Genomic DNA, 25,076 nt, shown 5'->3' with positions numbered 1-25,076 from the left:
ACAGTAATGTTTTCTAAATGGTGTATTCAGTAAAATTAATGTGTATTTTTAATACATTCATTTGAATTAATTCGACAAGAATATGGGTAAACAATTAAAAATTGTATCACACAACCACATATTCAAAAATAATAACACTATTGACGTTAAATAGCACCGCAGGCGATTTTTTTTTAAAACTATTAACGCAAATTTGTAATGAGTGTTTATCTCACTTATCTGGTCGACTCGCCAGACCGGGCCCCTTCTAAGACTGGGCCCCCAGATTATAACCCTGTCACTCCCCCCCCCCTTGTGAGGGCCATGATCATACCATTACTTTTTAAAACTGTGCCATCAAATTTCTTGATTTAAAGTGTCATTGTATAAATACTATAAATTGTAGTATGTTTATGAAAAAGACGATTCAATATCGTAGTCACTCAGCATTTACATTAAAAAAATGAAACTTATGAACATTCAAATGCCATTTACTTAATTCCTATCCAGAAACAAGAATAATATTCATTCGCATTCATTATCTAATTGCATATATTATTGGTTATCCAGACTCGGAAATTAGTGACACTGATCACAAATCCAACATAGAGGTAAAAGATTCTGCAGTAGCACAAACAATGATTTACAAGTATACTATTGTTATTGTTTGCTACAATGCCTCTTTAAATATGTAAACAAACAATACCACTACAATTGCAAATCACTTTTGCCGTACACACAGTGCTATTGTTGAATGATTTACCCATACAGGTTCAGAATAAAACTTAAATAGAAAATATTGTCAGTACCCAGAAGACGCAGACGTTATATATATATATATATATGTAAGTGGGCAATATTAATGTTATTGGTTAATTAAACTCACATTTACAGGTGGTGGAAGATGCGTCGTCTGACGTTTGAGGTGTGCCAGTGGAGGAGGGTTGTAAGCCATATTCGCGAAGACCAGCCGTTCTTCATAGTCGTATTCGCATAGGATCTTGTTCTCGCATAGATAAAAGCGGTCTCCGACGCAAAACCTAGAGAGAGAAAGAAAAAAAATCACATTACGTCATTGTATGTTCTTCTTATACTTATTTCTTCTACTTATTATCTTGGGTGTATCACTTCCACAACCAAAATATTGTCATAGCTGCTACTGTGTGCTGTATGAAGTGTCAAGACAATAGCGAGGTATCAGAATAGTAAATTATTATAATGTGTGTACATGCAAGAGTGAGGGGATTTTATAGTTCCGCAATTTGCTGCTAAGACGTCTGTAACCATGTTGTTATGGTAAATTGGTAGTTATCTCGTCAGTGTTAAGGCTCTTCAGCTGAGGCATGGTCTAAAAAGATCGTGACTAGGCGATGCGCGGATTGTGCAAATGCGCGAGCCGAACGATATATAATTTGCCATAAAAATTCAACATGCGTCCTTTTAATGTTATGTTTATTATTATATTCGAAATAATAATAGTTTATTCATTGACATATTTTCTTTTTCAAGTACATGCGGAACGTTTTTAGTCATCTTTACACGATTTAAGAATATATTCCTCCGACGCCATCACAAAACAAATTGACGTGCTCACACCTCGACTGTCAGTCTCCGATTGGCGACGACTGCGAAATTTCGTTCCACCTACTGTTGAAAATTATTCGCCGTTTCACTTATATACCTATGCTCTTAAATAAAACTTAACAATGCGGCGAAGGGTGAAGATAGGCTGTGGAGATTCGACATAAATATTGCAAACAAAACTTTGTTAGTCATACTTTGTTTTCATTTAACTAAGGAACAAATTAAATGAAATCAATTAAATCCTGTCTAAAACAAGCCATTATAGTTATTAGATAGTGGCATATTCATTGTCTTTTATGATTTGTTTTGATCAGGGTTTAATAGAATTTTAATAACCTTCTGTAATGTATATTATTACAATGACAACAAATAATTATGACTAACAAAGTTTACTGTGCACTATTAATTTATGTCAAATCTCCACAATCCACCTCCACCCTTCGCCACTGAAATATAATTAACAAATTTGTAAAGGGTCGTGAGTTTGGTTCGACTGTGACTATAATGTATTATAGTGGAACTGTGAAATATGGAAATATCATACTCTTTCTGTAAATATATTCTAAATCATATTTTTTTTGTTCGAATTTCTTAACAATCTGTGTATATCCCGGCGTACGTATTCTATGTCCCGAACTATCTCACCTAGCACGGGGTAAACGCTACAATATCACGTCCACATTCCGAAGGAAGTGTCGCAAATTGCCTGGTGAGTTATCTCCGCATCGTATTGAATCTGATCGCAGGACAGGGGGTCGTCATACAATTTCATAGGGCCGGTGGCTACTGGCCGGCAAGGCGAGGCGGCGGGTGGGGGGGACAAGCGTCTCGTCTTTTAAAACATTTTACAAGTCATGTGGGAAATCATTCGGCCGACTCCTTTGCAAACAAATGCACAAACAAATATATTATCATAGACAACGGGATGTCGTGGGTTGGGTGGGCGCCGGGCGGGGGCGCTTTCGTGGAGGCAGACGGCACGGCGGGTGGGAAAGGAAGTGCCGTCTGAGATATCGGCCGGTCTGCGGTTACAGACACTGACGAGAGATGGTGTTGCTAGCGTGTATTTTCCGCGTTTACTTGACATTGGCCGTGAAAAACATTACGCGAGAAAAATTAACACCTCATACGTTAAATACATCCAAAGTGAATTTATATATATCACAAACAGTGTGGTATAATTTCAAAAGTGTAGGCGTTATTGAAAAAAGATATAAATACAAATTCTTAGGTACTGTAAAAAATATTATATTCATATACCTACAACCAACTCTATTTTAGAGATTTTGTGGAGTATAATCGATTTGTTTGTATTAATATTAATGATTTTATTGAAAAAAAATTGGTGGAAAGACATTCAATTAAAACATCATAAGCATATAGGTACATGCTTATATAGTTTATATGTACATAACTCATATAGTTAAAAAAAAATTGTAACCTATAGCTTCCACTAATTGTCACATTTTCATCAGACTAAGTTATGTGGATTAAGTACTGAATATTAATATAATTGAGCTAGCAATTACTTAGTAGAATCATATTTTATAACAAATATAATAAAATTTATAAATATAATGAAATATATTTAATATACCTCAAAATAACAGATTGCTTCATAAGTCGTATTTTAATTAATGAAATTTTTAAAATAAGTACTTAGTAAACTTTGAATTAATAACGAATATAATAAAAAAATGTTATAGATGGATTTTTCCTAGTGTTTATAATTTGTTTCATGAATTCAAAACGTTTTCTATAATAATTGTTTCTGTTTTCTATTTATTTCATTTTCATAAATGCTTTCTTTAAGAATAGATGGCAATAAGGAATGCGTATCTACTATAAAAATATGCAATGCAAACATTCAACTGTTCAAAATAAACAATAGAGCAATGGCACCGAGCGGCCCTTAAACATGGAAAACGGTTTGATTCAAATTTAATCATATTTGAATTTAGAACGCATCAAGAGAGCATTCAGCCGCCAAAACGGAGCGCGGGAAAGATCGACATGGCTGCATTATGAATAAACAATCGGTGAGTCCCGAATAAATTTGACTTGATGGCGGAAAAGGTCCGCGGGAAGATGGCGCTCGTGCTTGTATTTTACTTTTATTGCATTTAAACGGTGGAAAACTGAAGTGGCTATAATAAAAGCGGAACAGATTTTTCAAAAGACATTTTTAGAAGTTACAAAAAATTCTATATATGTATTAATAATTCTGTCTATTGGTAAAATATATTTCATGAATATCAAAACCGTCCGCGGTGCAGTGAATAAAAATAATCACAAAAAAATCTGTAAATCATGGTCTCGAGCCCTGCCGATTGGATTAAATTCGCATGTAATTTTATACAATGTGTGTTTGAATCCATAACATAGGCCCAATTAGTTGAGGAAATGACTAACAACCATTTTCAGTAAAAAGGGTGACCACCAAAATCGACACGAGTCATACACAAATGTACTGATATAGTACATACACAGATATAGATACTAAACTGTGTACCTACTGTATTATAAGTTTTTATAGTAAATAGATTTAAAGGCACAATTGCAAATTATATTGACACATAGACATGTCTATATCACGTTTTATGGTATAGGTATACGTACGTGGAATATGTAGGTAACTACCTATTCTGAATCTTCTATATTTTAAATATTAATTATTATTATTTTATGTTTGAATATTTTCTAAATTTCGAAGATGTAATGACATAAACATGTTCAATATATTATTTTGAAAAACATCTATGTAAAATGTCGTTTAGTATTGTTTTAATATAAAACCATTTTATGTATTATACCTGCACAGTAGGTACCTACATGGTTTGAATGAAATATTTTTCAGAATAACGCTGTAATAACACTAAATGAAAGGGGAGGATATGATGTATCAGTTTGTATGGATTTACCTTTGTTCATACATAATTCAACATTCTGAAACTATGTATGGAAAAATTACATTCAAGATGTTTGAGACAAGCTAAATGGAGCCCGTATAATTATATGAAAGTGAACCTGGAAAGAAGTCACGAGTCATTTTACGAGAAGTTTAACATATCTGAAATTTGCTTATCAGATAAGCATTGAGGTAAAGTGACACTCAAGAGCTCGTGTCACAAGAGTCATTATTGGATTAACATTCATGAAAAATCACAAATAAAAGTACGTAGGTCATGGGTAGCAAATAATTAAAAATATAACTCAATAAACCGTCCATCAATTACTCTACAAATCCTTAAGGGGGGACATGCTCAGCGTAGGTCAAAATGGAGCTTTTGTTCTATTTTCAAAGCATGATCCTGGAGATACCTTAAACGTTGTAGATAATCTATTTATATAATTTTGAAGCCTTATTATCCTTTATATTTATTTTAAACATTTAATGACTGCATAAAGTATTTTTATTACATAAAATAGTATTCTTTTAAGCCTATCGCTCAATGTTTTAGAATATAGTCATATTTTGGTACATAACTGTGCAGTGGTGTTAAGATTTTTTACATTTATTAATTTTTAAACGCATTTATAAAACCATTAGTATAATTTATGACGAGATAATTTTAGTAAAATATTTACGATAAAAAATTATATTGATAATCTCTGTGATCCCAAATTTGACAAGAATTAGGCATTTTATTATTCAAAAAATGAGCAAGATTAACACATTTGAAGATAATTCTAAAGATACTTATTATAAGCTATGTTTTTGACCATTCAAGTGTGATAAACATCCTATGAATAATGATTGCTTTATATTAATTATTGACATAAGAATAAGGTAGTGTTTTTTTGAAATACGCCATTTCTTTTGTCATCCCCCAGTGGTTAAGCTACAACACACGGCCGTAGTCATAAATTGACAAACTATAATTGAAGTAGGGAGTAAAATGATGTTAACGCGCGTGTTTGAACATGTACCTAACCGGAAAAAAAATCTTTTTTTTTTAAACAGTCCTCGCCTGGCAGCTCTCTCGCTATGATAGTAGAGGCAAACCGAGCGGGAGAAGTTTACAATATTTATCTACTAATATTTATTGAAGATCAATTTTAAAATTATGGTTTTAAAAGGTATGTAAACGATTTTGAAAAACTACCGATTATTATTTAAAAACTGTTTTTTATCGTCAAAAAATCTCTAAAACCAATTATAGAGGAAGGTAGATAAATTCGACAATTACCGCAAAAAATGCGGGTCAAATGTCCTTTTTAACAATTCATTTTTGTTTGTGATTGTGATTGGAAATCAGAGCTATAGAATAGTGAACGAACAACGACCCGCATAGAAATGACAATCGTGTTATTTTACTATCTATAATTGGAATGTTTTCTTTTAATTGCCGGTCGTTACCCCACGCATGCAAGTACTAAAACATCGCGCTTCTCCCTTTTATATAATATATTATACAAACCATCATACATGCATATTAATTTTTCTATAAACCAAGATAGACAAAATAAAACACTTGTAGCCAATTTAGTGAACGCCATAATATTACTTTGATCAGCTCTTTGATCCGATAACGCATTTGGGATTTTGCGTGACCATCAATAATATTATTATCCAGACGAAATGATTTTCAAACAAACAACGTGATGGAAATATGTCACTATATTTTACAACAGATGCAGACATCGTAGAAGTAAAGAAATGCGGGGGGTTACTGTTTTTATTCATGTAAATATTGTAAATAGACATGAAAACATGTTTTTTTTTTATTATTTAGGGTGATTAAGACTCTATATGACAAGATTGCTTGCGGAACTAATCTTGGCATGTAATGCATTTGAGCGCCTGAATAATATCTTCAAAAGTGACTTTGTATTGTGTCGTAAGTGTTCAAACAACGTGTGGTAGTGCCCACGTATGCGTGGGAAACATGGACTCTTAGGCCCGTTTCAGACGGGACACTGGTGTCGCGATCGTATATAATAAGGAAGCCTTTGTATTCGAATAAAGGGGCCTTTGTATTATGTTTATGAATGCCCCAGAGCTAATGAGTCAACGCGTGTCCGGTACACTTTTCCGTCGACCGCTACATTCTCAAGCCGCCGATACACTTGTTTTTATTACCGCAGCCAGTTTTATGTCCGACTTTATAACGCGAAATTATGCGCTGACTCATTAGCTCTGGGGCGTTCATAAACATAATACAATGGCCTCCTACATTATATCGAGAGCGACACCGGTGTCCCGTCTGAAACGGGCCTTAATGTAAGAGAAATCCAAAAATTACATGGCATGGAAAAGTGAATGTTGAACATAACGCAGAAAGACCACAAAAGAAACCAATGAATAAGGGAAACAGACAAGAGTACGCGATGAAATAGTTGTCGCTCGGCGAATGGACAACCGCTGGACAAAGGCTATCATACAGTTAATTAACACATCAAGTTCGGTAGATGTATATGGCAGCGAATAATTAGGGACCGAAAAGGTTGGAGGGAGCTATAGAAAAGCCTTCATCTAGCAGTAGATCGACCCAGGCTGATGATGATGATATTGGAAGAATAACGAAAAGAGAGATATATTACATGCTTTTCCGTCACAATGATAGGTTAAGCAATATTTTAAATGTATCAGAACATTATTTATTGTATTTATTACAGGTGTGCTTTGCCTAACGTGTTACAATTTTTTGCGTTAGAAGTGAGTACTCTAAGTTTAAGCCATAGTAACCCCTGTTACAATGTAAAGACGAAAAACTTAGTTTATGCCAATATTTAATCGTCAAGAAGTGAAATGCGTTGTAATTAATTATACTTTATTGTAATTAAGTTTTACTGCCACGATGACTTAAATAGGACTCTCTTATCTATTGAAACAGAATATCAAATAATGACATAACGAAACAATGGTGCCGAGTAGGAAAAACAAGTATTTCAATAGAACAGGGTCATAAATAATAGATTTAGTTTAACGTAACTGCAATGGGTTTCCCTGATACCTCTAATTCCAGCAGTGGCGTACTTATATTTTTTCATAAAATAGCAGAATGACAATAGGTATAACAAATACGAAATTATTTCCATAACATAATAATATGATCCGTACACAATCCTACAAATCGGAAATTTTATAATATTGTCATTGCAATATGAAAATGATTGTTTTGAGATTCGAAATTGTATACATATTATATTATTATTGACTATGCTGGCAACAGGTCCGTCCACGTAATTAAGTTGGATTGAGTCCACAATAGATTTCTTAGATTTGTCTACCGGATTCTTTCCTTATGATAATGATAATAAAATGAATTTTCCAACTCGCATTCTTCTGGGTATGCTATCAATGCAATCCCTGTCCAGCCGAAGAGTGATTACTCTTTTAAAGCATTTCTTTTTACTTCTTCGTGGGTTCATTTACAATCCGTATATACTGGCAAATTTTAATTTTCATGTTCCCACCAATACCACTCGTAACTCTACAGTCTTCATGATACCTCGTCGCAGAACAGATGTGATGTTTCACGATGCTGTGTATCGTGCGATTAACTTATTTGATGGCACCGTAAAGGTAGATTTATTTTTTATTAACTATATCATGGTTTGTGGACGTGTTAAATAGGTTAAATTTATAATTGTATTTATCATTTTAGTTTCATATCTACATAAGCACATACTTTTTTTCTACTTTCTTGTTATATTGGTTGAATTTGTTTCATAATTTGTATTTATTATGTATTATGGCGCATTGGCCAATCGCTTTAATGCCATATCACTTATAATAATTGTAAAAATATATATTATAGTTTCTGGCGATAATCAACCGAGTAAATCCTGCATTAGATCCTCAAACCACTGAGAAATCATTTACTTTATAATATATCACTCACACTCTCCTCATCCTTTTTATTATATTTCGCTGAGATTGGGCTTGATTATATTACCGAAGCGTAACAATTTAAATAATATTTGACTTCCACCATCACAAATAATTAATATTCAATTTACCATTCATCGTAAGAATTATAAATTGTGGCCTTTTTATGAGCATTGATTGTACTCATCGTCAAACTATTCTCCCATGGTTTGGTGAAACTACGCCTCAGTTTAAAACGCGGGGATTCACATCTACTCTTTATCTCACTTCTACGGTAGGGCGTGAGTTAAGCAATACTAATCAAGTGATACGACGAGATTACGTGGACCACCTCACGGCTAATTTGAAAACGACTTCCATGTAAGCTGGTTAATGCTTTCCTTTCAACATATATTATTATTATAGTATTACAACTGAATATGCTCGATTTTTACATTTTTACGATTCAATTTCTATGGGTCATTGGTGCGATCGACCAATCAATTACAAACGACGTATTGGACATGATTATAAAATATGAAGTTTTATAATATACTGTAGGTACGTTATCTTTTATCGCAATTTCATGTAGATGATCAGTATATCTTTGTAGTTATTATGTTTTCTCTTTAATGATTATAAGATAAACTTGCATTTAATTTTTCAAACCCGCTGCACTGTGTGAATGAACGTCGGCGCGGGATATAAATTATGAATCCTAAAACGGTTTAAACTCGCAAAATCAAACAATGGCCGAAACTCTCCCATTCAGTAGAATGGTCGGCGAGACCAAAATACAGTTTTCGTATTAATTAAATACTATGACAAAATTAAATTCCGATAATGTGACAGTGGCAATTCAATTTTGATGTCATGAAATATTTAATTAGTTTAGAACGCGGTGGACCGTTGGCCCATAGTGTTGGCTTGGCGTTGCTATTGTTATGCCGAAGTATGACAATTATATTTCGTAACCATTGACAACTACTTCCATAGAATTTGAGGCAATAATCATTCAGCATCGATTACAAAGGATGCAACACTATTATTGTATAGTAAAATCGATTTATGTTTATTTAGTAGTTTATTACATTATATTTTTAATATTGTCGTGTAATAAATTTTGAGATCAAAAGCCAATTGTATTAATTAAAATAAACAAATACGTTACTATATAATATCAGGCACGTCAAACTTCAAATAGGCTGTGATTTATTATCCAGTATCTTAAATAAACGTATTACTTAGGATACTGAGGTGTTATAAATTAAACAACACTGTATTATATTTCACTAAAACTCATACTCACAATCCCATTCGTGAAAATAATAACTAATAAGTTTTGGTTATCTTTCGGGCACTTATCGTCAATCTATTCTGATACTGTGCAAAGAGCCTAGTGCACGTCGGTAAAGGGAAACTACGCCATAGTTCAAAGCGCGGGGATTCACATAATCGCCGTCTCTCACTCCTGCTACAGGCCGTAAGTGATACAATACAAATCAACATGCTAACAAGCTTGAAAAACACTTTTAAGTAAGCTGGTTAAAAAAATGGAAATGTTTAATGTTCCCCATTAAAAAGCTCAATGGAAATCATATTGTTATTATCACATACAACTGGATGTAGGTATATATACGCTTTTCATCGTCAATCTATTCTCATACGGTATAGTCAAACAACACCTCAGTTTAAAACGCGGGGATTCACATCCACTCTTTATCTCACTTCTGCAGTAGGGCGTGTGTTAATCAGTAGGTACTAATCACGTGATAGGACGAGGTTACGTGGGTCACCTCACGGTTAATTTCAACTACTTTCATGTAAGCCGGTCAATGCAATAAAATAGGAATGGTTATTGCTTTCCTTTCAACATAATATTATATTACAACTGAATTTACTCGCTTTTTACATTTTCACGATTCAATTCCTATGTTGATATAGTTCAATAATATTATTCATGTACTGCACATGTTCTACACACCGATGTTGTCCAAGCGATATATTATATGTTGTCCTCAGTTTGAATCTATGAATGTACTAAGTACGTCATTGTCATTAGTATTGTGCAGATTTTTTCTCCAGAAAACAGTCAACGAATTCTCCTGCATTTTGCTAGTGTCCAATACAGAACTGGCTGGATAAGAGTATTGTTGAATATAAATACTGTCGTGTTTATCTATATTTTCCCATGACCATCGATACAAATCAATAAAAAATTATCTCAATCCATTCGGCATTCACTAAAAACAAAACCAAATCTAATAAAACCCCTTACATTGGCGGAATTCTCTCGTTACAATAATAATTATTATTAATCTCAATATTTCCGCTTTCGGTTCGCACAAAATGGCCTTAAAATGATTTCCGGCGGCAAATAACAATAACGCAGGAAACTTGATGGGATATGGTGGCGCGGTTATTCAAATGAAGCCTTTAAAATCAACAAAAGATTATCCTTATCGATTTGGTTGAAACAGAGGTCTCGATCCGTTGGCGTCCCGATGCCTAAGCGCGGGCGCCGCGGCGTCTAATAGGTAGGGCATCCAATGCTCCATCTATATTCTATATTAATTAATTATATAAGTAGAATTTTCTTTAAAAATCAAATACAATTTGCTACCTGATTTGAGAATATATTTAGGTAACAAATAAATTTATATTTGGAATAATACTTTACTTTATAAATACTTCTTTGTAAGTATAGCTTTCGAAGCTTCGAGCAGTTACGATTTTTTTTAACGTGCTACTATATTGTAATTCATTTTTATTCATTATTACATTCGCTCATTTAAAATCAGTGTACTTAGGGTTATTTTAAATAATACGATCTCGAAAAGTAAACTACAAAGAATTATAAAAAAATGGCATTTGTGGAACTGGGTATCGAAAATGGATATGCTAATTATAAATATTTCCTAGAATGTAACGCCCACGGATGTTTAGTCAACTGACAAACATTCCTCGTAAAAATATATAATCTCAACTCTGTGATTGCCTATATGGCCAATACATTGTAATTTACTTTGTTTAATGTATAAATGTATTTACGTGATCACGTCATCACAAACTAACATGCCCACTTACTGATTTGTATTTGTCGGAATCGTTTTCTTCTGCTGAGGGGAATTCACAATCATTCTGTATAAATCCTGAGTATTCGCCATATAGGTTGAACGAATGGTTAAACTTCAGTTCTCTCATAAAACTTAGAATTTTCAGTTACCTCAGAAGCATACGTATTCGAAAAACCAACACCAACACCAATTAGCAGTGTCCCTTTGAAGCAGATGAAAACGATTCTATTTATTATTAACCCAAGTGGAATTATTAGTACCACATATTGTGTTTTATTTCAATAATTAATGTCAACTATTTTTTGTAATTTTTAAATCAACTTTGCAACTTTCGCTCTCAGTCAGATTTTTATCATATTTTTATTCATCAAATGACATACTTTCACTTGTTAATAAATTTAAATTAAATTATTTTTTATTCAAAACTGAAATATAAAATTTTATAATGCAATACCTGCTTACTTGTAATTGATTGTTCGTAAATTGATTTTCTTAAGTTACGTTACACTTCATTTTTATCACAGAAATAGAGAATTATTATTCAAAATATATATCACGTTACTTACGTTAGAATGAAATGAAGTTGTTTTAAATAAATACAAAGCCTAGATATTGTCAAAAAAGCATGGGCACCGCAATACCGGGGTGACGTCGTACAATGAATTCCTCCACAATTGAACCTTCTAGGTAACCCGATAACTCTGGCCTATTGTGTTCCTGCTAAATGTAACCTTACCTTTGCAATCCTTTGCCGCGAATCTCTATAAATAATACCCCACGAAAGATATGATTTAATACGCCAATTAACATTTCAATTCTTTGTTTCTGCAAATTGTAAGCCGTGTTATGAGGGTATACTGGTATGTAAAGGGTTAATAAGAAGTCGTTTGATAAAATAATAGTGATATTTAGAATTTTGGTATAACCAAAAAGGTTGCCAGTGGGGTAGATGAATATTTGTATAAAAAATAGCAATGTAGTAATCACGCATTTTATAAATTCTTAGGCACATGAAAAGAATAAAAGCTAATGTTTTCTCAAAAACAAAATTTAGAATAATTTATTATGTAAGTTTAATCCGATAAGTTTCGTGTTAAACTTCAAAAACATAATATAGAGTACATAAGTAAGTGAATTTAATTATTTCCTAATAATTTATGAATCACACAAAAATAAGGAAATTTTATTGATTTCTTGGTAAAGGCTATAATATTATGAAGGTATATTTTTTGAGTAAGTAAAATATTGGATAAACTTAAAATGTGTTAAAGTTAAAGAATGTTATTTGCAATAGTTTCGTCTATATCATCATAATATACATTAAAGGTTGTCACGTAGACGAAACGCGCATTTAATAATTGTAATATTTGAGAACATTAAGAAGACTTTGTATTTCTTCAATTTTATGATATGATCATCCCTAAGTAATAAAACGAAACAATCTTCAAAGCCTTGATCTATAGCGACTGGATTTCGTATCAATCTGTTAATGCAACCTCGAGGATTTCTCGAAAACCGACACTGAGTTCCATTTCATTTCAAGCTCTGCATTTCATTTGCTGATAATTTAAAAAAATATATTATAATTTTTTATCATGATAAAATAAATAAACTTAAACGTTTTTATTTTTAACTAGAGTAATTTAAGCCCTGTGGTGTACCTATATCACTTGGAACCAATACATTAATACAAAAAATAGTAGGTACTTACCGAGTTTAAATGTTTGACTGGTGTTTATCATTGTTAATTTTGAACCAAAGAGAATTTTTCTCATATTTGACTGTCCTGCTTTTTTGAATTCCCGCCAAAAGCGCAAAACGTCACTACTCGGAAATGACTAAACAGATAAATAACGCGAAGCTCCGGCGGGAAGTCGACCCGTCAAACGATAGCGCCGTCATATTTTACATTGCATTGTTCTCCCTTTTTAATAACTGATAATAATTTAGTTGAAACAATAAACGCCGAATTGGTCGTTGGGCGTATCACTGACATCCCCGTGTTCCATAGGGAGGCATGGAGAAGAACGCCACATTTCACTTCATATTATTAGAGTGACGCGATATCGCTGTAAAACATGTCATCTCTTCACAGAACACCCCTGATGATAAAAAAGTGTAATTTGTTCTATTAATTTTAATACCACAATTTGAAAACATTTATTTTTTTGAATTCATTTGATATTTTTTATATAGTACCTATTAAATAATGTGAAAAACGTTTGTTAAAGATGTTGAAAATGGAAATAGAATGGAAAAGCTTTTATAATAAACTGAAATATTTCATGTGATCCATGCAATGGTATTTTTAATTTACATTCAAATGCACGTGTGACAATATTAGAAATAGACATTACTTATAAAAATACTATATATTATTTTTACCCGCTTTTTTTTCGGCTTGATATATCTATAATAAGGCGTTTTAATTAGACACCCTTCGGGGATACTCTTGTCTTGACAAAGAAGCGTACATTCCAAGTTTGATTACCTACCTTTTAGTTGTTACGCTTATTTATAAAATTTAAAATTTATGATTCAAATTATCTTTTCAAATACATATATGTATACCCAAACAGTCATATTATATCATTTCAGATCTGGCATTAAGTTATCGTGCATCAAACACTTTTTAGAAGATTGACAATATGTATTTAAAAAAGAAAACAATCGTTTTCAGATATAAAAAGATTACACGTATGCTTAAAATAAACAGAGTTTGTTCAAAATTTGAAAAAAACTTATTAACGTAACATTGATTATTTACTAAAAAACTGAAGCACATGGTTTTACTCGGGCGAACGATTTTTTTCATTATATTATTTCATTTAAAATATGGAGCGTTTTTTTAAGATATCGAATGATCAAATATTAAAAATCAATTATCTCGAAAAGGAAATGGACAACGCGCACGTATGTTTACATTTATATCTGAAAACCGACCAATAAGGATTCATCGATAAAAGTTTCATAACTCTACACTGTGTAGAAAATATATGACACCATATCGGACATATACTAATTACATGCATATAAATATACTGGGTATATAACAGTGGCGAAGGGTGACTTTTGGAAACAGGTAGGCTGTGGAGAAAGCACACTTGTTAGATGTATTTACGGGAAATAAGAAGATAATCCGACATAACTACTGATGAATAGGTAGGTACACAAAAACCCAGGAAATTTCAAAAGCTCACTGATGGTATAAAATTAAGCAATTAATTTGAAATATGTATTTTCCTAAATATAAACGCAAGATACGCTCAAAATATATTGAAAATATCCGTTGTTGTGAATCTTTTCCATAAGAATTTATAATTTAACCGGTAAACTAGACATTTAAAATAGTTCTATATTTAAAAACACAAACTTAGATACAATATCAGATTTCAACTGACATAACTGGCTGAATAAATTGTCTTAGTCTATGAATAAACTAACTGACAAATAAAAATCACGAGATAAATTATTTATTATTTTTAACAACAATCAATATTTATGTGATTGAATCCCATAGAAATTATTTTTTTAAATTATCTTATAAATTATTTTGAATAAATGTGCACTTACGTAAAACGTAAGCGCTCCTTAAATAGCTTACCAATTTATATGGGCCGCCGCAGACGTCTTGAAATTATGAGAAACAAACTTCATATTAAAAAAGTTTTCGATTCACGCGAACATAATCCATACAATATGTGAGGCGAAACGAGATGTCGCTTATTTTTTTAAACCTTCGAGACATGCCATAAATGGTGCTTATTGAAATAGTGGAAAAGATCGTAAAATTATTATGACAATTATACGACAGATGTCGTTGGGCATATTGAATATATTATTATGTGATTATATTATTTAATATGTCAATATAAAATTAAAAAAATATTTTTCTTAAGAAGGTAGGCTTTAAATAATCGCCTAGTATGGAGTCTTCGCCACTGGTATATAATATAAATAGTATACCTATTACATATTACACGTTATAATGTTAACTATAAAGAAAAATCACCTGTGATTGCATTGCTGGCAGGCAAAACATTCTAAGTGGTAGACATTGTTTCTCGCTCGCATCACCATCTCGAAAGCCGGTATTACTTTATTACATGCTGCGCAGTAGCCAGTATTTCCAAATAACCTATAAATAAAAATAATAGCAGTGTTATATTCCTAGTAAAAATCCAAGATATTAAGTATTAGTGAATTGTCATTTTTTTGTATATATACTAGGTAAGGTAAGTACCGATATTGTACCTCTGCGACACTCATTTAAGATCGTGGGAGAGAACCGAGATACGCTACTCTTTGCCGGAAGGTCAAGGACATCCTAAAGACATTTACGAAATAAACGTGAATTGAATACACAGAAGCTAAGTATTTCGTATGAATCACTAACGCATCGATGGCTTAAAGGTTAGAGCACTCACCCAAAAAGTGAAAGATATGAGTTCGAACAGTCTAACATGTTCTGTTAAATTATGTATTTTCTACAAAAAAGAATTTAAAATTCTTAAATCTTGTGTAATTATACATATTTATTTTTTAATACGTAATAAAATATTAATTACTTACATATATTACAACTACATAATACTTTTTCCTGTTTATTTATTTTTTATTTGAATTGAAGGGTGTAAATTAAAATCAATTTTAGGTTGATTATGCAATGACTGTTAATATGGAATATGCTTTTAAATGACGGTATAGTTTTAATAGAAAAATGTAGCTTTATTAAAAATTATTGATTGAATATCTCACCTTAAATAGTCCCTTTTGCATAATATCAAATTAGCTTTAGTGTACAGAGTCGATCCAACTTCTCCAAGCCTACAGTCACAGCAGCCACATTTAAGGCAATCCTCGTGCCATAGCAAGTCCAGTGCCTTCAGCAGGAACCTTTCGGTGATGTGCTTCCCGCAGCCGGCGCACTCCTGGGCGGGCTGTCCGGTGGCCCCCGGGGGAGCAGCACCGGCGACTGCCCCAGCTGCTGCGGCGCTGCCCTCCTTGCTCACGTCCATGGTCATCGCAGCGACCACGGGACTGCTGCCGTTCGCCAGCGGAAGGACTCTCCTGTCACTCTGTAGAAAAACGAAAAAACACTATTAGCCTATTGAAATATAATGTGATCAATATACTAGGCTTGAGATAAGGGTTCACAATACGTGAAGCGTAAGAACTCAAACTTTCACACAATGTAGTATTATACCCCGTGTACACGTGCACGGATTTACTGTTGACAGTACGTATTATCGCGTACCTACATAACAAAAAAATGCACGTGTAAACACGTATTATAGTACAAATTGCAAGATTGCATTCATGTATTAAAAAAAGTTCAGAAGCTTCTAAATTTTCATGTGACGATTGGATCGTGTAATACCCCGCACCTGCGCAGTAGAAAGATAGTAGCGAACCTGCCGGTAAAAAAATTAACTACACCGCGCAGAGGCACATTTTGAGTTTAACCAATTTTCACGACCTGTCAAATAATATCTACCATAAAATGACAACATCGCGTTTTGCTTACTCTTGAAGGATGAGATTGGCGAGCCAGTCAGCACTTTTAGGTGTAAATAGTTATTATCGCGACAATTTAAAATACACACTATTGGTACAAGTAAATTCATGAACGTATACAGGCGCTATTATGCTCTAATTTAATGTACAATTTGGGTAGGAAATGTGTCTAGCCCACTTTCGTGTGACATTTTAAGATAACTAACTCTATTGCATTGAATACCTTTAGGTGTATTTATTCCATTATCCAATCAGTACGCGTAAGAACAAAATACCAAATATTCACTGTATACTATTTTTATTAACCATGTCCTTGCTTTTTCGTATAAGGTGATTGTTAATAATTTGAACAATCAAAAACACCCAGGCTTTGAGAAAATCACATAAATGTATTGTGTTCTCACCGGGTCGAACCCGGAGCTCCCGGATGAAAAGCCAGCGCATTACGCACTGCACCACGAGAGCCGCCCAATGTATACCATTATTATTACATAAATAAAGAAACATCTTAGTGCTGCCGAAAAATAGACTAAGTGATCAATATTCTAAATGACTGAAAAAACATTACAATATTTACATGTTAAATGAATATAACGAAAAATAATTTATCGTACTTCTTTGTGTAATTAATTTACTCTCAATTAAGTGAATGCATTGTTTTCAATATTTCTGTAAACACAATTTAAGTTAGGGTAATTAGTTGACGAAAACCTATACTTATTTATGTAATTGTTTGGTAAACATTGTATTGCCTTTTTTCAATTTTCCACAATATGGCTATTTTGTTACTAGGTTCATTATTTGATTCTTAATTAAATACAGCTCCTGGAAATACTAAATACAATACGCATGCTTGACGTAATACCGAAATGCGGCATGCCACGAGATTGGTTTAATAAATTTAACAATCAAAAATCCACCATTGAATGCTCAATTGACACAAGTACCCAACAGGTTTATAAGCTTGGCATAGCCATGAATAAGTCGTTCTGTCTTAAGGCTATACATCAGTTAGTTGAGGCATGGTCTAAAAAGATCGTGACTAGGCGATGCGCGGATTGTGCAAATGACGCGAGCCGAACGAAATATAATTTGTCATAAAAATTCAACATGCGTCCATTTAATGTTCTGTTTATTATTCTATTAGTAACAATAATAATATATTCATTGACATGTTTTCTTCTTCAAGGTTTTTTAGTCATCATTACACGATTTAAGAATTAATACCCCCGTCGCCATCACGAAACAAATTGACGTGTTCACAGCTCGACTTCGCTCTCCGATTGTCAGCGAGTTCAAAATTTCGTCGCACCTATAGTTGATAATTATTTGCCGTTTCATTGAATGAAAAAGATATCGCATATTATATTATAGAAAATGGAGCCTCTTTTGGTTCCTTTGAGAAGTTAACTAAATCAAAAGTCAGTTTTTCATATATCCCAGTTGCTATCCCAGTTTCGTATGCCCAGTAGCAACCCGTGTTAATTTTGATATTTGAAATGTTAATATTAAATATTAATTCATATTTTAATACGTGCAATAATTCTCGGCCCTTTTTAAAGCATAAGTAGTATATTTACTATAGATAGTTATTAAGTCCAAATATACAGTAAGCGAATCTTTGGAATTTAGATTGTAATATTATTATAATGTGTGTTATTTCTGAGATATAAAGTTGTATTTATTGTTTTAAAAACTTTATCTTATTTATTGGATATTATAAAAAAAAATGAAAACATCACACCTACATAAGATGGCTACGTTTTAATCTATAAATGTTTCCTTAAGTGAAGTAGATAGTTAATATTACATTTTTTATATTGATTAAAATACATTTCAATATCATTAAAAATATGTCATTGCCATCTGTTTTATTCCTTATACACACTGTAGAAATAAACTTTTCATATCATTCAAAAAGATGAAGACATTTCCAACGGTGGTTTTCTCATAATGAATGTTTTTCTTTATAACGCATAAAATTATTGAAAAAAAAATCTCAGTGTAGGTAAGTAGGTAAAGACAGAACAGTTAATAAATTAAATTCAGATAGGCTATACCCCAATACACTATATTTTGAAGCATGGTTTTGAATGTGTGAGTGTCCTACAAACATGAAACACACATTATAGAAGTACAATAGTCTGTGTTGCAACTTTCAAATATACCAATATTGAATGAGCGTCAGTGCATAAGCCGAGAGCAGTTGTCAAAACGAAGGACAAACTTAGAATGACTTATTCTTGACACCTGTTTAAATTTATCCCATATTCTTCGACACTCGAGATCGCTTGCCTGTTACTCCACACCAATTAGATATTTCAGTTTCCATTAATTTTGTGTTCCCTTGTACTAAACTTTTCAACTTTCGTTCGGGATTACATAAGCTGACTTGTAGCTTACTTAATCAGTAAACCATGGGTGCTTTTTAAGTTCATTTTCATACATTTAGTCTCCATATCTATGGGATAAGCCGATAAGGTGCATTTATTAATTTCAGAATTAAGTCGTTGAAACATCATAAATCGACAAAATGATGCCGTATTTAGGTATATTTGGAGCAAGTTGACCAAATATAATCAGAAAAAATTTTCATTAAAAAACTCTATGCTTGCACTCAAAAAGGAAACAGTTGCAATCAATAATTATCCCAGTATGAGAGTTTTGATATGAAGGTAGGTACTTTTAGTTCAATTCAATACACATGAAATGATTATTTGAAATGTCATAATGATTACATAAACTCAAATATTGCGTGAGGTGCGTATTTAGGATCATTTCGCGACTATTGGAATAACTTAATAATCGATTAGGCGACTCTTGTAAACAATATAATACATAACTGCCAATAATGTTAATTACTTGCAACAAAGCCTGTTGACTTTAGAAGCGTTCAGCGTGCCAAATTGACGCAAACGCACGGCAAATGCCAGTACGCATGCTCTCATATCGATAAGACCTGACGCGTTCTGTTTGCGACGGCTTAAGCCTGTCGCGGCTAATTAATTATGATTTGCAATGGCGGCCGACAGAATCAATCAAGTCCACTCATGTCATTGGCAAGTAATTAACAATATCAAATGAAAAGCGATCGTGGCTCCGCGGGTGGCGGGAAATGCAAGCACTATTGTGATTCGAATATCGAAATAATTTTCCCGGCGTCGTTCTGACATGTTGTGGAAATGACATGTCGTCGTATTCGTACAGACGATATAGTTTGATTATTAGTACGAAATTATCAATAAGTACCGTAGCTCTTTAATTATTATTAGTGAATTAACTTCATCATAACGGTATTATTACATACAGCCAAAAGACGTTCTTTACTTTACTGGAGAGCAATTTAAAAAAAGAATAACACTTTTTCTAATAAAAGTTGTTTTTAAATTACCTATAAGTGCTCAATAAAGACTTAAATCTTGTAAATTATCCAAATAAAAAATTAAACCTTGACGGCTAAAATTATTAAACATGGAACATGCTTTGCCTACTGATTCTCTGAATTCTGGTTGACCAAATTCGAAAGAAAATAAAATAAATAACGGGCGCGAGTTTACACGTCATTCGCGGCTGACTGGAGTCTCTCGCGGCCACGTTACTTTTGTGACTTTATTTTTCGTTACGCCTGTGCGATTTTTCGTAGCGAATCCACCCGGGTGGTGAAGACAAAAACATGTATCCATACTAAAAATAATGAATTGAAGAATATTTATTATTGGTTTATTCAGATAATGTATTGCACGACTGTGGGACATTTTATACCAATAGTCGAATAGTCCAACCCCATACATAAGAAATTCGTCACTTTGGATAACAACCTAATGAGTGTTTTAAACCAAGAAATCACTACCCATTTCTTACACGTACATTTATTACGTGATATCACATGAAAACATTTTACGCATAAACTCACAAATTAATTATTGTCATCAACAAAAAACCATTATTTCGTAACGACAAAGGAATGGCAAACTTTCAAATTTCAATTTCAAAATTCAAAAAAGGAACAAAAGAGTAGTGATACATATTTTAATAATATTGAATATCAATATCGAAACTGATTGTTTCATTTCATTCAATCATTATTTTGCAATTATTAATTAAGCATAATGCTCCAATACGCCCAATTACATTAGCGCTGGCAATATAATCAAATTAAATTTTGCATCAAGTATACTTTCCCTATCAAACAGTATAATGTTTTCATTAGATAGTTATCAAATTAATTGCAAACGTACAATATTGGTTCTAGATTTGACCATCGAAAATTAAATGCATTTCAATATAAACATTTAGAAACAATGACATAATTTTATTGATGGGAATTATTTACCAATTATTATCTCCATAGTATTTATTTAATAAGTATTTTATTTTAATTAATTTTTTTCTCCGTGAATGAATTAGATTAGATAAAAAATTTGAGAATGGAAATATTTTAATTAAATATATCTATTAAAAAAAACAACCATCTAGTGCAGGTCTGGGCAAACATTTTCGGTGAAGGGGCACATTAGAAATATAAAATAAATGGTGGACCGCAAGTGAAACACTATTTTTAGACATACCTACATTATTTGTTATCACGAAAATGGAATTTCAAGATAAAAAAATAAATCATTCTCTAATAGTCAACAATTTAATGAAAACAATGAAACTGCTTTACATTTATTCATTTTTTAATTTCAGGTGTTAATTTTGTAGTTGAGATTCTTAAAACTGCTTGTAAATGTTCATCGGTGATGCTTGATCGTAAATTGATATTCAGAATTGAAAGGTTGATTCTAAAATAACCAACATTTTTCGAGCAGAATCTTAGTTGATCGAATTTGTCCGAATTAAGAGTGTTGTAAAATTTGCAAATTTCTTCTCAACCATATAATTCCCGTATATCTAAATTTTATTTTTAAAAAGGCGTTAAGTGAAAAAAAAAGTTTTTTTTTTTCAGAAATACGATTAAAGCTCGAAGGACCCACAGAAATACTTCGCGGGCCGTAGTTTGCCCAGACCTCTTCTAACGCATATCGGGTAAGTCGAATTATGTGGGTCCGAATCACGCTCAGTTAAAATGCATAAAATTTATTAAACATAATATGTGTCTGAGAGTCAAACTAAGACTGTTCGAAATATATATATCTTCAATTATAACTACATACTTGTATTCGTGATATGTTCATCAACCACAAAACACAAGTCACAAGTTAATTATTTTTATAGGCTTGACTTATTTCATTATTTATTGTTTTCATAAAGAGTCTGAAGATTAGAATCTTTTTGTTATTTTTTAAGTAGGTACTTAAATTTCATAAAGACGCACCAAAAATATTTTTTAATATAAAATAATATCCAGACATACCGATATCTCATAGAATTAAATAATTATACATGCAGATAAAACAGAAATCGTTACTTAGGTTATAAGATTTATAACATTATAACTGTGCTTTGAAAAATATTTTGTAGGACAGGAGTGTTATTAACACCTAAAGGAATGAATCATCATCAAATCGCAAACTAAACGTTTAGTAAATAACCAAAGCGAAACGTCGAAACAAATCTTTTATTTTTATTTACAAATAATGCATTCACTACTATTAATATATATACATATATTTTGACATAACATGTAATAAGTACAGCAAGTTCTTACTCACTTTGTTACATTAATTTAATCTCTTTCCACAACATAATGTTAATGTTTCATACCTAGTGAATATATCAATAAATAACTATTTAACCGAAATTTTATGAAAATACATAATATTGAATAACACAAGAAACATACATTGGTAAGGCAGGCCGATTGCGATTCAAGCTCAAATCTTTCACTGCCCATTAAAACTAGAATAAGAAGTGCCATCAAAATTAACTTTAGCATTTCTAGATTAATGCACATACTTGTATTATGTATTAAATAAATAACGTAATAGACGATTTAATATTAGTCTTAGTAATATTAAATTTATTCCAGTATAATTTTTCATCATATTCATTATTTATAATACAAAGTCAAGATAGATCTCCGTGACAAATGATAATTTGTCATGGGAATCCAACTTTCGTCCCAAGACCTCCAAGTCGAGGTCTACAGAGGAGTGGAAAGCCGTTGGGACTGAAGTATGACCTGACCAGCCACTGAATTGCCAATCAGAATCTCCCAGGCCCATTGCGGTGCAATGTAGTGTTTATTTATTCAAGTAATGAGTCTATACTATACTCTATCTATAGGCCACTTTGATTTCGGGATGAATTTTTCATTCAATCAAAGTTCATCCGGGTTAAAATTGCCAAAAATAAATGCAGTAACAAAAATTTCATTATTATGACTAATTTTATTGTGTGATGAAATATAAAAGTAACGTACATTCAATCCAATAAACGTATTAACTTCACTAAAGACAATCACAAAAGCTTGAACTTTCAAAGCATTGGTCTACTGATAAGTAGGGTGACCAATTTTATTAGTTCACTATATTTTAAAGAACGGAAATATTTTCCATATTCCATAGCTTTCATATGACTTTAATCTAAAATTCAGTGACGTCAAAAGACAAAGTACCGCCTTTAGGCAGAATTAGAATGCCACCCTCTTTTATTACAACGTTTTTATTAGCTCGTATTCTTATTTGTCCGGTGGTTCTTTGTCCGGTACAAATCTTGCAATCGATTTTTAACTAACTTCACGACTAGCTAGACATTTGAAACTTTTTTAATACTTTTAGGCATCTTTAAGTACAATTGAATTCATTTTCAGTTAATTCTGTTTTGTATGAAAAGTTATTTCGACACCATTATTGGTTGCTAGGGGTCTGGGGTTCTAGCAACTATATTATTAATATATACGTGCGTTACAATGGAAATCAATGACATTTCAGTATTATTTCTATCAAGTACAAATTTTTTTGATCGTTTAAGCTAGTCAAGTCAAGTTTATATGATTCAACAGAAAATTTAAAAACTTGTATGTAAAAAGTTCTTTTTATCTTGTAATTATTTTTGGTTTTAAATTGTATGTAAATTTTTTAGGTAAGTAGCTACCTAGCACTTATGCGTTTTGTTATTTTCACTATTTTTAACAAAGTACCTACACATGATCTACTGAAGATTAGAGCATTTCCTCGAAACCCACTTTCAAAATGCATTGTTTTGAGATACGTAATGGTCTGATGCGGTGACATGTTTGGAGGACCTCTTGTAAATATGTTGGCCGTTACAATGCGATATAGAAAATAGGATAGGTTGGCATGATGCCGGCACTTTCCAAGAAAGCGACCTTATCACCTTATTCATGTAAAACGTCTCAACAGTTGTAATATTCGGATCCATTTATTTATTTTCCACCCCTAAGCAACACATGGCACATCTGTCACCATGAGATGTCACTGCTGAAATTAGATATTTTTATGAATTAAAACATACTTAAATAAAAATGGCCTGCCTCTAGCAAATTTAAATTAAAATTACCTATATGAAAATTATAATATATTTAATTATTTTTGGAAAAACTATATACACTTTTCCATATTTTACATTTCGATTACATTAATAAATAGAGTTGTTTTGATGTATTGATAGTATTGTAAGTATATATTATTAAAAGCTGTCGAATTCATTTTTTTGGCATTGTGGGGTCGAAAGAAAAAAATAGTTTTTATTATTGTTATTAAAATGTATTGGTAGAAGGTTTCTAGCCAATAGTGTTATAAGTACAGGTAGAAAATTTGTAAAATTTCAATTAAATATCCCGCCATCCGCCAGATTTTATCTATAAATCGAAAACACTATAAGAAAAAGTAGTACCTATGCAATGTCTCGCCACAATCGTAGACGTCTGGTTTTACCAGCGGCGGTGCAGCCCGGGGCCAAAGTTAAGGGTGTCCGCCCGCCCTTGGTGGCTCTAGTGGGCGGCGAAAGGGTCCGGGAGAGGGCGGCGGTGATTGATTCACTCTAAACCAACAATTTAACGGTCGACTTCATCAGATTCATTGGATTTGGGATTGTTGCTTACTCGGTCATTCACCGACCGACCCAACCGCGTCTCCTTTTATTTATTTCAATTGGTGTCCGATACAATCTTTAAAGAGAACTAGCTATGTAGCAACATT

General features: G+C 32.4%; 1 protein-coding gene across 1 annotated transcript in view; it reads right to left on the bottom strand.

Annotated features, from left to right (window-relative positions):
* Positions 1-25,076, bottom strand: part of LOC147064062 (LIM domain transcription factor LMO4.1-like) — a 157,857-nt gene that overhangs the window by 3,118 nt on the left and 129,663 nt on the right. Inside the window, exons 2-4 of the mRNA XM_085958870.1 lie at positions 16,213-16,532; positions 15,467-15,592; positions 866-1,019 (exon numbers count right to left, since the gene is read on the bottom strand). Coding sequence (XP_085814996.1) covers positions 866-1,019; positions 15,467-15,592; positions 16,213-16,532 — 600 coding nt within the window. The remainder of the gene's footprint in view (positions 1-865; positions 1,020-15,466; positions 15,593-16,212; positions 16,533-25,076) is intronic.

Source organism: Rhyacophila brunnea, unplaced genomic scaffold (assembly GCF_057557595.1).
Source record: "Rhyacophila brunnea isolate RB1 unplaced genomic scaffold, BYU_Rbru_1.0 scaffold_8, whole genome shotgun sequence".
In the NCBI taxonomy this organism is placed as follows: domain Eukaryota; kingdom Metazoa; phylum Arthropoda; class Insecta; order Trichoptera; family Rhyacophilidae; genus Rhyacophila; species Rhyacophila brunnea.
Note: the sequence above shows the minus strand (reverse complement) of the source record. Positions and strands in the feature narration are given on the sequence as shown.